This window comes from Balaenoptera musculus, chromosome 6, assembly GCF_009873245.2.
Source record: "Balaenoptera musculus isolate JJ_BM4_2016_0621 chromosome 6, mBalMus1.pri.v3, whole genome shotgun sequence".
Taxonomy (NCBI): Eukaryota; Metazoa; Chordata; class Mammalia; order Artiodactyla; family Balaenopteridae; genus Balaenoptera; species Balaenoptera musculus.
In genome coordinates, this window is record NC_045790.1 from 5836772 (window position 1) to 5850706 (window position 13935).

A 13935-nucleotide genomic window follows, 5' to 3' on the forward strand; every position below is an offset into this window, starting at 1 on the left:
AAGGCTAGCAGACACACTGTTGGAAAGTGCAGCTTGAAAAGATAACACAAATACTCACCATTCAGCATCTTTCTTTTGCCCACTACATTTTTGTTTCTTTCTTTGCTAGATCCTAAAACATAAGTGCACAGATGGACTGAATGGCTTTGAATTTCAGGGCAGATGACAGTTTATATTTTTAAAAAATCATCTATCAATAAGTTTACTCAGTAAATATAAAAGAACTTTCAAAAAACCCTACTGCTTTCTGTCTTTGTTTAAACAATGGGATTGTTAAACAGGATATACGTACTGATAAATAATGACGCGCTGCAATTAGCAAAGGCGCAGCCTTCGTACCAGCCTCTCCCAACCTTCCACCCCGCCCTCCACACGCACGCACCCACACGTACACATGCACACGCGCGCGCACAGACACGTACACAGACACGAGCGCGCGCGCGCCCCGACGACCCCGGAGCTGCGCTTTCCCTGCGCTCTCGGCCGGGCGCGCGCCTTCGGGCTCCGGGAGCCCCAGGCTGACCGAGACTCGGAGGGGCTACACGTCCCTTTTAAATGCTATTAGACCGCCTCCCAGTTCCCTCGAGGAGAAAGCGGAGAGGCAGGGGGTGGAAGCGAAAAGCAGCCCCGTTAAGTCCACTTGTCAGCAGCTCCACCTCAAGAAGCGGCAGTGTGCGCCCCGCAAGCCAGCGCGTTCCTCGCAGGGACAATGCGAGGATCTGGAGGCGGCCTCCAGTCCGACATCGGCCCCATCCTGGCGCGGAGGTCGGCACGCGCGTTTCCCCCTGGCAGGCGCCCTCACAGACAGTCTGGGGCGTCAGTCGGCGCAACTGCTATCAGATCCCGTGGTGTTAGCTGCGGGACCTCCGGGACCCGAAGAACGCCAGGGCGCCCGTTCTCCTCGGTCTGGGTTTCCCACAAAAACATAGTCACATCAAAAACTTTTTCCACAGATACGAAAACAGCCCGAAACTTTTTTCCCACAAGCTCCCTCCACTTCCCTCTTACTCCCGCCCCCCGCGTTTTGTGCTTCGCCTCAGGAATTGAGTGACCTCTTCGTGCAGAATGCCAGCTCTGCAAAATTCAGGACCTAAACACAGCCCAACTTCCCGGGAGAGACCAGAAACAAGAAAACCTCGCAACCCCAACCACACGCCCCTTCTTTTCCCTGTGTTTCACCAAAAAAAAAAAAAAAAAAAAAGGCCCGACCCGCCTCCGCGCCATGAATGCTGGGATAAGTAGTTCCCCTAAACCGCGAAGCGCTGGGTCAGATTGGAGCTGAGGTTGGCTCCCCGGAAGAAAACTACGATTCCCATGGTGCCATGCGACAGAGTGGAAGGGGCGGGACGGGCAAGGGCGCAACGCGCTTGCGCAGGTCGAGGGCCGGAGGGAGGCGGAGGCGCTGTGGTCCAACTGCTGAGGAGTCTCCATGTGACAGTGAGCGGCGTCCCGGCTCCAGGCGACGCCAGACTCTGGTTCCCGACCCCAAGCTCCGTCCACTGTCCCGGCGCCAGCAGACACCGGCAGGCCGGGGGCCCGCGGTGTTGTCCGGAGGCCGCCGGCGCAGAGTGAGTAGCCGCCGCCGGGCAGGTGCCTGAGGGACCGCCTAGACCCCGACGTCTCCCGAGAGGCGAGCGGCGCGGCGAGCGGGGCTTCTGTCAGCGCGGCGCCGCGAGCGTGGGGACATGAATGGCTTCACGCCCGAGGACATGAGCCGCGGCGGGGACGCGGCCGCCGCCGTGGCCGCCGTGGTCGCCGCTGCCGCCGCCGCCGCCGCCGCCTCGGCCGGGAACGGGGCCGGAGCGGGCGCCGGGGCCGAGGTGCCGGGCGCCGGGGGGGTCTCGGCGGCGGGGCCCCCGGGAGCGGCCGGGCCGGGCCCGGGGCAGCTGTGCTGTCTGCGCGAGGACGGCGAGCGGTGCGGCCGGGCGGCGGGCAACGCCAGCTTCAGCAAGAGGATCCAGAAGAGCATCTCCCAGAAGAAGGTGAAGATCGAGCTGGATAAGAGCGTAAGTGACGGCGGGACGGGCCTGCCCTGCGCGCCCCACGGGCGCTCGGGGAGCGGAGCAGACGCGACGTCGGTGGGGTGCGGGGCCCCCAGACCTGGGCGCAGCGCGAGCCCGTTCTGGCGTCTCTAGTAGGAAGCAAACAACAAAGTGCTGCAACTCGGCCCTCCGCCCGCAGCCGACAGGCTCGCGCGCCGCGGACCCGCGCCCTGCCTCCCCCTCCTCCTCCGCGGGGGCCGGGACGCGAAACAAAGGGGGCGGCCGAGCAGCGGGCCCGGAGTAGCTGTTCTGCAGCCCGGCGGCTCCTTGTGGAACGGAGGCGCCTTCTTTGTTTTGCTGCCCGAGCCGGCGCTCGGCCCCGGGGAGTAGCTCCCCCGGTCTGGGGACAGTGGAGTCCTGGTAGGGCCTGACGCCGCGGGCGACGAGGATCCCGTTCCCCGTCCCGCGGGCGCGGGTGCAGGGGACGCCTGGCTGCGAGCCGAGCGGCCGTGTCAGCATCCCGGGCAGCCGCTGCCAACGTGGGGAGCGCGCAGCCTCTGCGGTTTTGCCCTCGGGTTGGCAGCCATCAGGGTTTCTTTCTTCGTCCTTTCGCACGTCTGTTCTTTTGACCGTCGCTGAGGTTTTTAGAAACGGCCATTTGAACTTTTCGGAGCTCTGGGCGGCGGTAATAAATAACAAAATGTCAGAACCGGCACACATCGTGCATCTTTTTAGCTTGCACTTAGCTTAGAGGTTAATGTAAAAGCCTATTAGCTCAGTCCTCAATTGTTTGTTTTTTTTAAGGAGTAACTGCTAATGTACGAAACCTGGTATTTCAGATGTTACCGTACAGCTCTCAGAACTATGTAATTAAAGTTTTTGAAAAGTTTATTTGGGATATTTTCTGCCTATTCAGTTAGTTCCTCCGTCGTGTTCATGAGAAACTTTTCAGGTGTACTTGAATAATTTCACATTGCTTTTGTTGGAAAAACGTATTACTGATAAATGCATTTAATACGCAGAGGAGTTCATAATTCAAATTTAAATTTAGGATGTGAAATCAGCAACTTATTTGTAAAAATGGGTAGTTTTGTGCTCGATTATAATTTGAGTATTAAGTTAGCAAGGTTAGGAAGCATACATTACGGTATTTTAAAATGCTCTTTAAGTAGAGAAAATGCTATCAAATAGCAAAATTGTGAACAGCATCATTTTTCCCTTGTTAACAAAAACAGCATGACTGAACTAATCTAGTTCACCATCGCTGCAATTTGAATCCAGACGGTAGGAATTTCTCGTTCTTTGCGTCTCGCTTCCCTTACTGGCACCTCTCCCCGCCCCACCCCCAATCCTCTTAACAATATTGCCAGACATGGTAGGTTTTAACTGGGTTCAGGACTGAAGTAGAAAGAAACGTGCGTTGTCTTAACAATGGCCTGTTTGGACTGTTGTTTTTATTTTTAATAATTCACTGTGAAATGTATTTTTAATACATAGACACATTTTACGGCAATCATAAGTAGTCTGTGAAACTCTTCTGTTTCAGGCAAGGCATCTTTACATTTGTGATTATCATAAAAACTTAATTCAGAGCGTTCGAAACAGAAGAAAGAGAAAAGGGAGTGATGATGATGGAGGAGATTCACCTGTTCAAGATATTGATACTCCAGAGGTAGGTGAAAGTTTCGTATGTTAAATGTAAATCTTAAGTGCTCCATTCTGAAAGTTTTATTTAAAAAATATGAACAAATTTTAAAAATACTTAAAGCATTTGAGAAATCTGAAAATGAAAGCAAAATTAAATATGGCCAGTTAACATGCAGTTACACAATTGGACTTGTTACAGTTTCAATTGACAACTCTTAGAGCTCTGTTGTCTTATAAGTTCTTTTTTTTGGTCCCTGGTCTTTAATAATTATGCTCAAAAGATTGAAGTGTTTAATACATTTGTAGTTTTGGTTATATAAAAGGCATTTTTAATAATGGAGTTAAGTTTTCATTGTGTTGAAATTGCATTGTTGTTATATATAACAAAGCTAAGTCTTTTAACAAATGATATGTTAATTTTTTCCAGGTTGATTTATACCAATTACAGGTGAATACACTTAGGAGATACAAAAGACACTTCAAACTCCCAACCAGACCAGGACTTAATAAAGCCCAGCTTGTGGAGGTATATATGAGTTTTAAGCTATTTAACCTTTAAATGAGCCTGTTCATACAAAAAAGGGTCATTAAATGCTAATGACATTATTAATGTAGCATATATAACAATACCTTTTATCAGTAGTTAGAAAAATCAAAGTTAGTAAAAAATCTATTGTGGAAGAATCTAGTTGCCTAGAAATGTTTGTCTACCACTTAGGAAATTCCTTTGTGTAATGACTACTCAGTGGATTCTGTGCAGTTTTCTAAGAATCTTCCAATAATGACTTTCAGAAATAGTGAGTGAAAGTTTCTTTAATTCTCATTCTAGAAACCTGTTTATTTTAAAATTCTATTTGTTAAGTAAACATTTATTGAACACCTAATTGAGGCATAATAAAATAAATTAATAAGCTTTGATGTCTTCATTAGAATTTATTTTTTGAAGTTTTTGATGGAGTAGGTTTTACAGATAAGCCCCTAAACAGTATTCCCATACCTGGCTGATTTAACTATTTCAGAACTTGTCCTGGTTGCTGTTAGTTTTATTTGAAACACCCATGTTTTTACATCTAGAAGATGCAAAGACTTGTATCCAAGCTTTTACTTATAGTTTCTTGATATAGGACTTGTAGTCCTTCAGTGAATTTTGAAAAATTGAGTGTGTTTGTGTTCTCAGGAAATAATAGAGCCAAGAAATCTGTACATCATATTAAGATATTTATAGATTTATATGTTTGTACTTCTGTCATATTTAAAATAAAAATGCTTAACCTATTCGACAGGATATAAATAAATATATAAATCAGTTTTCTCATATTCTTCAGCTTGAATTTAGTAATCCAACATTTTCTAAAATGTGCATATTGAATAAGATAGAAGATGAGTAGAATGCTTTTAACATTAAGATCCAGTATATTAACACTTTAGCCAGAGCTGCTGCTTTCCTTCTTGCCTAGGCAACAAAAATCTAATTTTTCTTTAAATTTGATTTAAAAGATCACATCCTTTTTGGATTGTATAGTACATTAATATAACATAAATATAGATATTGCCTGCCATGATGAAACTATATTGATACATATACAGTTACTAATCAAGTGAAGGTACCTTTGTTTTGGGACAAATGAGAACCGAAGAAATGATTATTTTAAATGTTACATTTAAATGTATATATTTTTTAAATGCAGAAATCAAACGAAGTTTTTGATAATCTGATCTTCTTTTTAAAAAGTTAAATTATTTCTAGAGCTATTTTCTTTTTTAGAAATGAGAAATCCAAATAGTCACGAGTGTTATAACTTACTCAGAAATGCAGATATTTACAAATGATTCCAAAGTTGAGTGACTGTCCTCCTTAAGTCTCTTAATTATCTTTCTCTTTAAGAAGTTTTATCTTCTAGAATCTAAATATGCATATCAGCGCCCCAGTTTAGTCTGTTATACTTCTATTGGTAGTTGCAGTGCACAGAATGAAAAGGCAAGAAAGCAGGTAAACATTCTTCAGTGGACATCCGTTTTTCCCTTCTCATTTTCCATCAGTTTTTATTCAGAATAATTCTCAGGGAACCTTAACAAAAAATATTGCCAATGAATGAATGAATGAATGTAAGTTGTAGCAGACATATTTGTAAGATAATTCATGATTTGTTTCTATAGTACCAAAACTTTTTCAACTTAATGTTTATCCTTTTTCCATAAGTAGAGACTAAACCATTATATGATGCATGTGGACTCCTACATTCTGTTCTATTTCATTGATATTTGAAGTTTAAAAGTAAAACTGCTTAATTCCTAATCTAGATCTCAGTTATAAAATTCAAAATAAGTAAAAGGAAATACATATTGTAATTAATATATAGTTAATTGAGTGGGCCAAGGGATCCTTTGAAATCACGCTATCCCTTGTTCATAATATCTTACTCTTATATGCTTTTCATCCTGTTGGTTCTTTGTTAAATTTATTTTTAAAAGGAAATAGCTCTTATCACACTTTTTCTTTTGATGACAGTATTTTTTACCTAGTTTATAAAATCTGTTAATATCTATAATTTAATTTCCTCAATTTTTTTTTTCTTTATAGATAGTTGGTTGCCACTTTAGGTCAATTCCCGTGAATGAAAAAGACACCTTAACATATTTCATCTACTCAGTGAAGAATGACAAGAACAAGTCAGATCTCAAGGTTGACAGTGGTGTTCACTAGGAGAGGTGGGGTTGAGAGTAAGACTTGGATGTTCATGTTAAGACTGCTTACTGCTTTTTCACGTGTAGAAATGTTCCTTGTGTATTTTTTCTACAGAAGATTTTCTCTGGTTTTATTTTCTTTGTTTCTGACTCTAATAATTAGTTGGAAACTCATGTAAAATGAGCTTTCCTAGATTAAAAAATATTTTAAATAAAGGTTATTACTATTATAGTTGCTTCAGTGTATTTATTTTGTGAAACTTGATTTTTATTTTAAACTGACTTTTAGGGACCAGTATTAATTGAGATTTTAATGTGAAGATCATTTTGTTACCTTTTTTCTTTTTTCTTTTTTTTTAATTCTGAGGAACTAACAGAAGTAACAGATGTAGCACATTTGCTTTCTCTGGGACAGTCTGATTTGGAATTAAGGATATCCTAAATAGTATTATTTTTTAAAGTGCTTTTTAGTACTAACAGGTTTGAAATATCAGGAAGAACAAATAGTTTAATGCCTGCCTCCTTCCAAAGAAGACGTAATGTGTCAGCAAAGGTAAACACAGTGCTGAAAATTGAAATCTGAACATAGAATTAAATAGTTTGTTGTTTCTTTAAATTTTGTTTTAGTGAAAAGGTATTTATATGGCACAAATATAGAAAGAACCTCTGCACTGCCCCTTAATTTTCAGTCATGTTCTGTACTGCTTACACTGCAAATTAAAGCTAATAAATTGGAGAGATCTAGAAATCTAACAAGATCTTAAAATTTGGGTCATACATAGCTCTGACTTGAGTTCTATTTTATTTCCTTTTTATATTTCATTCTCTATCAGTTTTCTCTTAAATATTTTTAACCTCTGCTTTTCCTGAGATTGTATTATTTAACCAGGGTCTTAGAGTTACAAATCAAATTTATAGCTTGTGACATCAGAACAGAACAACAGTTTCAGTGAAGTGTTCTGAGATTGTGGTACAAATTTCAGGATGGAAATGGCCGAGACCATTAATGTAGCTCAGGATATCTCAAGGCTGACATTTGGGCCTGATAATTCTCTATTGTGGGAGGCTGTCCTGTGTGTTGTAGGTTTGGCGGCCTCACCGGAGTCCACACACTAGAGCCAGCAGAGCTCCAAAAGTGATAACCAAAAATATATCTAGACATTGTCAAATGTCCCTGGTGGGGACAGAATCACCCCTGATTGGGAACTGCTATGTAGCCAAATTTAAAGAACATACTGGTTCAATAGAAGGTGAGTCTGTGTATTTTTAAGTGTTCTGAGTGTATTGACAGCTAGAAAATAATGGTGAGCTCTAAGGCTACTGGTCTTTGTTCTTGCTGTGACCATTTAAAGATTTACTTGCTACTTTATTGATGAGCCAGAGCTTGTAATAATTGGTATTACAGAAACCTCTGGTTTCCAGTACTCCAGAAATCTCCATGAGAAGTTTTTTTCTTAGCTGTATGAAGATGAACCACATAGCTACAAGATGTGGTGGTTTATTTGAAGAAAGTATTACCTCTATATTTTATATTTTTACCTAAATCTATAAAGACTTAGTTTTTCAATAGAAACTTGTCTGTAGGCTTATTTTTTCCTATAAAACCACACTCCATTTTTATGAAAAAAGCTTGAAATTATTTGCTGACATTAAAATGTATGTTTATGAATACAATGAATCAATGTTAGTTTCATACAATTATGTGCATAAAATGCAGTTGTATAAAAAAGTGAAAGAATAAGAGTTGAGTGTTGATTATCCAGTGAAATTAAATCCTCGTTAGAGCAATTTAAAACATGAAAAGTTGAGAACTTAAGAGCCTCCCCAAAGATGAGAGACTCAGGAAGCTGCAGTGTAAAAGTTTTACATAAAAATTTTAATTCTTTGCTGTTGGGTTTTAAAAATTACGAGTTTAGTGGAAATCTTTTTACTTACCTATATCTGAACAAGAAAAAGTAAATCTCTGTAAGTATATGGTTTACTTTTAATATTAGAGCACCAGGAAAAGAATCCAAATTTGACTACCATTGGGGTAGAATGTGTAGCAGCAGCTCAAGAAATAAGTTATTTGGTAACTACCTTCTACTGAATAATCTAGCAAAAGGCTAAAAATTAATGTCTGAAATTTCTTAAGAAAGTAAGCTCTATTATTTCTACATAAAGCTTTTTTTTAAATTGAAGTTAGCCACTTTAAAGTGTACAGTTTGGTAGTATTTAGTGTATTCACAATGTTGTGCAACCACCAGCTCTATTTTAAAAACTTTTCCTTACCCCATAGAAACACTGATAAGTAACTACTCCCAATTCCACCTCTTCCCATCCCCTGTTAACCTCTAATCTTTCTGTCGCTATGGACTTGCCTATTATGGATATATCATGTAAAGGGAATCATGCAATACATGTCCTTTTGTTTCTGGATTTTTTTTGCTTTAATATTTTCAAGGTTTATCTAAATTGCAGCATATATTAGTAGTTTTTGCTTTTTATGGCTGAATAACATTCCATTGTGTGAATTTGTTTTTCCAATCATCCATTGATTGGAAAATTTGTTTTTCACAATTTGTTTTTCCAATTTGTTTTTCCAATCACAATTGGAAAATCACAATTTGTTTTTCCAGTCATCCATTGATGGACATTTAGACATTTGGATTTCCACCTTTGGCTATTATGAATAATGCTGCTATAAACATTTGTGTACAAGTTTCTGTGTGGACATGTCTTCATTTTTCTTGGATATATATCTAGGAGTGGAGTTGCTGAGTCACATGGTAATTCTATAACGTTTTGAGGAACCTCCAAACTTTTCCATAGTGGCTGTATCATTGTACATTCCTAACAGCTATTTCTCCAAATTGCTAATACTTGTATTTCCTTTTTTTTTTTTTTTTTTTTTATTAAAGCCATCCTACTAGGTGCGAAGTGGTATCTCACTGCGGTTTTGATTTACATTTCTTTTCAGTTCCTTTGTTCATTTTTAAATTGGGTTGTTTTTGTTGTTGCTGAGTTGTAGGAGTTCTTTATTCTAGGTATTGACTCTACATCCAATATATGATTTACAAATATTTTCTCCCATTCTGTAGATTGCCTTTTCACATTCTTGTTAATGTTCTTTGATGCATAAAAGTTTAAAATTTTTATTTAGTACAATTAATTTTTTTCTTTTGTTGCTTATACTTTTGGTGTCAAGCCTAAGAATCCATTGCCAAATCCAAGGTTATAAAGATTAGCCCGTATGTTTTTTCTAGGAATTTTATAGTTTTAGCTCTTATATTTAGGGCATTGACCCATTTTGAGTCAATTTTTGTATATGGAGTGAGGTAGAGTTCCAGCTTCATTCTTTTGAATGAGGTTATCCAGTTGTTCCAGCAGTATTTGTTGAAGAGACTGTTCTTTCCCCACTGAATGGTCTTGGCACCTTTGTCAAAAATCAATTTGCCATAGGTGTTTTGGTTTATTTCTATATTCTCAATTCTGTTCCTTTGGCCTATATTTCTATTAAGCCAGTACCATACATATTTGACTACTGTAGCCTTGTAGTATAGTAGGTTTTAAAATCAGAAGGTGTGAGTCCTCCCACTTTGTTTTTCTTTTTCAGTATTGTTTAGGATATTTGGGGCCCCTTGCAGTTCCATATGAATTTGAGGATTGGCTTTTCTATTTCTGCAAAAAAAAAAAAAAAAAAAAAGACCATTAGAATTTTGATGATTGTACTGAATCTGTAGATCGCTTGACAGTTGCCGTCTTAAAAACGTTAAGTATTTCAATCCGTGAACATGGATTATCTTTCCATTACTTTTAGGTCTTCTTTAATTTCTTTCTATAATGTTTTGTAGTTTCCAGTGTACAGGTCTTTCACCTCCTTGGTTAAATTTATTCATGATACTTTATCCTTTTTGATGTTATTATAAATGGAATTGTTTTGTTAATATCTTTTTTTGGATTGTTCCTTACTGGTGTATAAAACACTGATTAGTATGTGTTGACCCTGCACCTGTGGTGAATTCATTTATTAGCTCTAGTAGTATTTTTGTGGATTTTATGATATTTTCTATATATGGAATCATGTTATCTTTAAATAGAGTTAATTTTACTTCTTCCTTTTTAATTTGGATGCTTTTTATTTATTTTTCTTGCCGAATTGCTCTGACTAGGACTTATAGTACAATGTTGAGTAGTAAGGATGAAAACAGGCATCCTTGTCTTGTTCTTTATCTTATGAAGACAGCTTTCAATCTTTCACCATTGAGTATAATGTTAATTGTGGATATATCGTAAATGCTCTTTATTTTATTAAGGAAGTTTTCTTCTATTCTTAGTTTGCTGAGTTTCTTAATCATGAAAGGGTGTTGAATTTCGTCAAATACTTTTTCTATAACTGTTGAAGTAATCATGTTTTCCCCCTTTTTGTTCTGTTAATTTAGTATATTACATTGAATTGTTTTCTTTGGTTGAACCACCCTTGCATTCCTGGGATAAATATCACTTGGTCATGGTGTATAATCCTTTTAGTGTGCTGTTGGGTTTGGTTTGTTAGTATTTTGTTGAAGATTTTTACATCTATATTCATAAGGGATATTGTTCTATAGTTTCTTCTGCTGTCTTTATCTGACTTTGCTATCAGGATAATGCTGGCCTCATTGAATGTGTTAGAAAGTGTTCTCTCCTTTTCTATTTTTTGGAAAAATTTGAATAGGAGGGACGTTAATTTATTTTTTAAAAGTTTGATTGAATTCACTAGCGAAACCATCTGGTCTGGGACATTTCTTTGATGGAAAATTTTTGATTATTGATTCAACCTCTTTACTTATTATAGGACAGTTGAGGTTTTCTATTTATTCTTGAGTCAACTTTGGTAATTTTGTGTTTCTAAGAATTTGTCCATTTCATCTAGTTCATTCAATTTGTTGTCATACAATTGTTCATAGCGTTCTCTTATAATACTTTTAATTTCTGTAAGGTTGGTTGTAATGTCCCTGCTTTTATTTGTAATTTTAGTTATATGTGCTTTCTCTCTCTTTTTTTTTTTTAGTAGTCGAGCTGAGGGTTTGTCAATTTTGTTGATATTTTATTTGGTTTCATTGATTATTATTTTTCTATTCTCCATTTCATTTATTTCTGCTCTAATCTTTATTATTTTCTTTCTTCCACTGGCTTTGGATTAAGTTTGCTCTTCTTTTTCTAGTTTCTTAAGATGCAAAGTTCAGTTGATTTGAGATCTTTCTTCTTTATTAATGTATATGTTTGCAGCTATAAATTTCTCTCTGAGTACTTCTTTTGCTGCATCCCGTAAGTTTGGTATGTTTTATTTTTGTTTTCATTCATCTCAAAGTATTTTCTGACTTTCCTAGTTCTTTCTTCTTTGACTCATTGGTTGTTAAGGATGCATTGTTTAATTTCCACATATTTGTGGATTTTCCTGTTTTTCTTCTGTTATTGATTTCTAGCTTCATTCCATTATGGTTAGAGAAGATAGTTTGTATGATTTCAGTTTTTTTAATTTATGGAAAATTGTTTTATGGGCTAACAGACTATCCTGAAGAATGTTCCATGTGCACTTGAGAAGAATGTGTATTCTGCTATCGTTGGGTGAAGTGTTCTGTATATGTCTCTTAGGTCTAGATGGTTTAGAGTATTGTTCAAGTCCTCTGTTTCCTTTTTAATCTTCTGTCTAGATGTTTATCCATTATTTAAAGTAAAGTATTGAGACCTCCAACTATTATTGTAGAACTATTTCTCCTTTCAGTTCTGTCAGTGTTTCCTTCATATATTTTCTGGCTCTGTTGTTTGATGCATATATATCTATAATTTTTATATCTTGTTGTGGATTGACCCTTTTAACTATAAAATGTCTTTCCTTGTCTCTTGTACAATTTTTTTAATTTAAAATCTATATTGTCTGATATTTATATAGCCATGCCAGCCAGCTCTCTTTTATCTGCTATTTGTATGGATTTACATAGTTTTGATAGCAAAATTCAGATTATGATCTAGGCAAGTGATGGTGGTTCAGAAATAAATTTTTGTCGTGTTATTGCTTATTTATTTAACTGGAGTTAGTTTAAAAGTGTCAAGAAATGTCTTATGTATGATATATATTTTTTTAAGTGTGTGTACTGTTTACTATAGAATTTATTCTTTGGGGATTAGGAAATTTCTTGTATTTCTTTGTAGCTAAAAGCTGATACTATAAACTTCAGTTTACTCTATGTGTCATGTCCCAGTTGCATTTATAGTCTACATAGTCAACTATAGTTCTCAAATAATAACCATATTAATTGCTACTAGATTATCATATATGTGTTTGTGTGTGTGTGTGTATTGTATGTGTGTGTATTCCCTTTAATGTATATTTAAAGTAGACATCAAGTCAGTTTTATACCCATAATACCCAACAGACTTACGTTTTGACTTCTAAAACTCTGGAAATGGAGATCACATATACTTCTTTCGTTGAAAATTTACTATAGGTTTTTATTTGTAAAATTCTGAGAGTATATTGGCTACATGTATGCCATGCATTTCTCTCCAGGTATACCACTATACAAAGCTGAGCACATTTTGGTGATACCATTCTATAGAAGTAAATTGAGGAAGCTAATTCAATGTAATTTACTATACTTTTCTAATATCAGTTTCTCTTTAATTCTTTGACAGAAAAGTTTAGGTTTAGGTGGTTAATGCAGTATGATTTAGAAATATATGAATTTGATAATTTTTTCCTTTTGGGAAAATTATTTTAAAGCCCATAGTATTTTACTGGTAAGATTATTTACATTTTAAAAGTACCTGTCATAATACTTTGCTAAGACACTTTATTATTGAAAGAATTCATGTGTATCTCTGGGCAATTATAAGGAAGTTAAGGTTGCAGAATGAGCTGTGAATGTTCTTACCTGTCGTCTCCCTCTAAGAGTTGTTGCTCATTGTTTTGTTTCTCCATGTTGCTTCCAATTCTCTAATAATCCTTTAGGATTAGTACCTAATCCCAGCAAACAAAAATTTTCAAGGAGTCCCTATGGATTATGATGAGGAAAAGAAAAATTTTATCAAGAAGAGATGAGCTATTAGTAAGTATTACTGTCAACTTTGTGCTCAGCACCATGGAATTCATAGTAAGAACAAGAATATAGAAAGTCAAAGATAAAAATACAGATTGTTATTCATTTAAGCATTTAACATATATGAGCTATCTGAAATGTACTTGTCGCATACAAGTAAAAGTTTGCTTTCCTAAAAAGGAAATAGATTATCTGATACTATTAAATAAAGTAGTGGTTAAGACTCTAGATGCTAGAGGAAAACTGGTCAAATTCAAAACCTGGCTTTACTGCTCTGATAATATAACTTAATATGAGCTACTTAATCTCTAAGCCTTGGCATTTTTGTCCATAGAGCAGGGATTGTGATAGTACCTATCTAATTCAGTTGAAAGACAGTGTTTACCACAATAGTACATTTTTAATAAAAGCTTAGTTGTCTTCTGTTGTAGCTAAAAGCTATTGAAAAAATAAAGGATCTATTCATTGAATGACTGAATGAAATGTTTGCTTTTAAAAACGTATTGACCAAGTCAGAAAAGGTTGCATAGGTAAGTTGTGTGAACATTCATGTTTTTACATTT

The 13935-nt window shown here is 37.4% G+C and overlaps 1 protein-coding gene across 3 annotated transcripts in view; it reads left to right on the forward strand.

Moving 5' to 3' along the window:
- The first annotated feature begins 1227 nt into the window (after nt 1-1227).
- SAP30 (Sin3A associated protein 30) overlaps nt 1228-13935 on the forward strand; it is a 100850-nt gene continuing 88142 nt past the window's right edge. For 2 of the 3 annotated variants that reach the window (XR_005020247.1, XM_036854868.1), the window contains exons 1-3: nt 1228-2006; nt 3529-3654; nt 4057-4155. Coding sequence is in view for 2 of the 3 variants with exons in the window: in XM_036854868.1 (XP_036710763.1) it covers nt 1686-2006; nt 3529-3654; nt 4057-4155 (546 nt within the window). In the remaining variant the exon portion in view is untranslated. Of the gene's footprint in view, nt 2007-3528; nt 3655-4056; nt 4156-6210; nt 6545-13935 lie in introns of those variants that run through there. The other variant, XM_036854867.1, reaches the window with a different exon arrangement.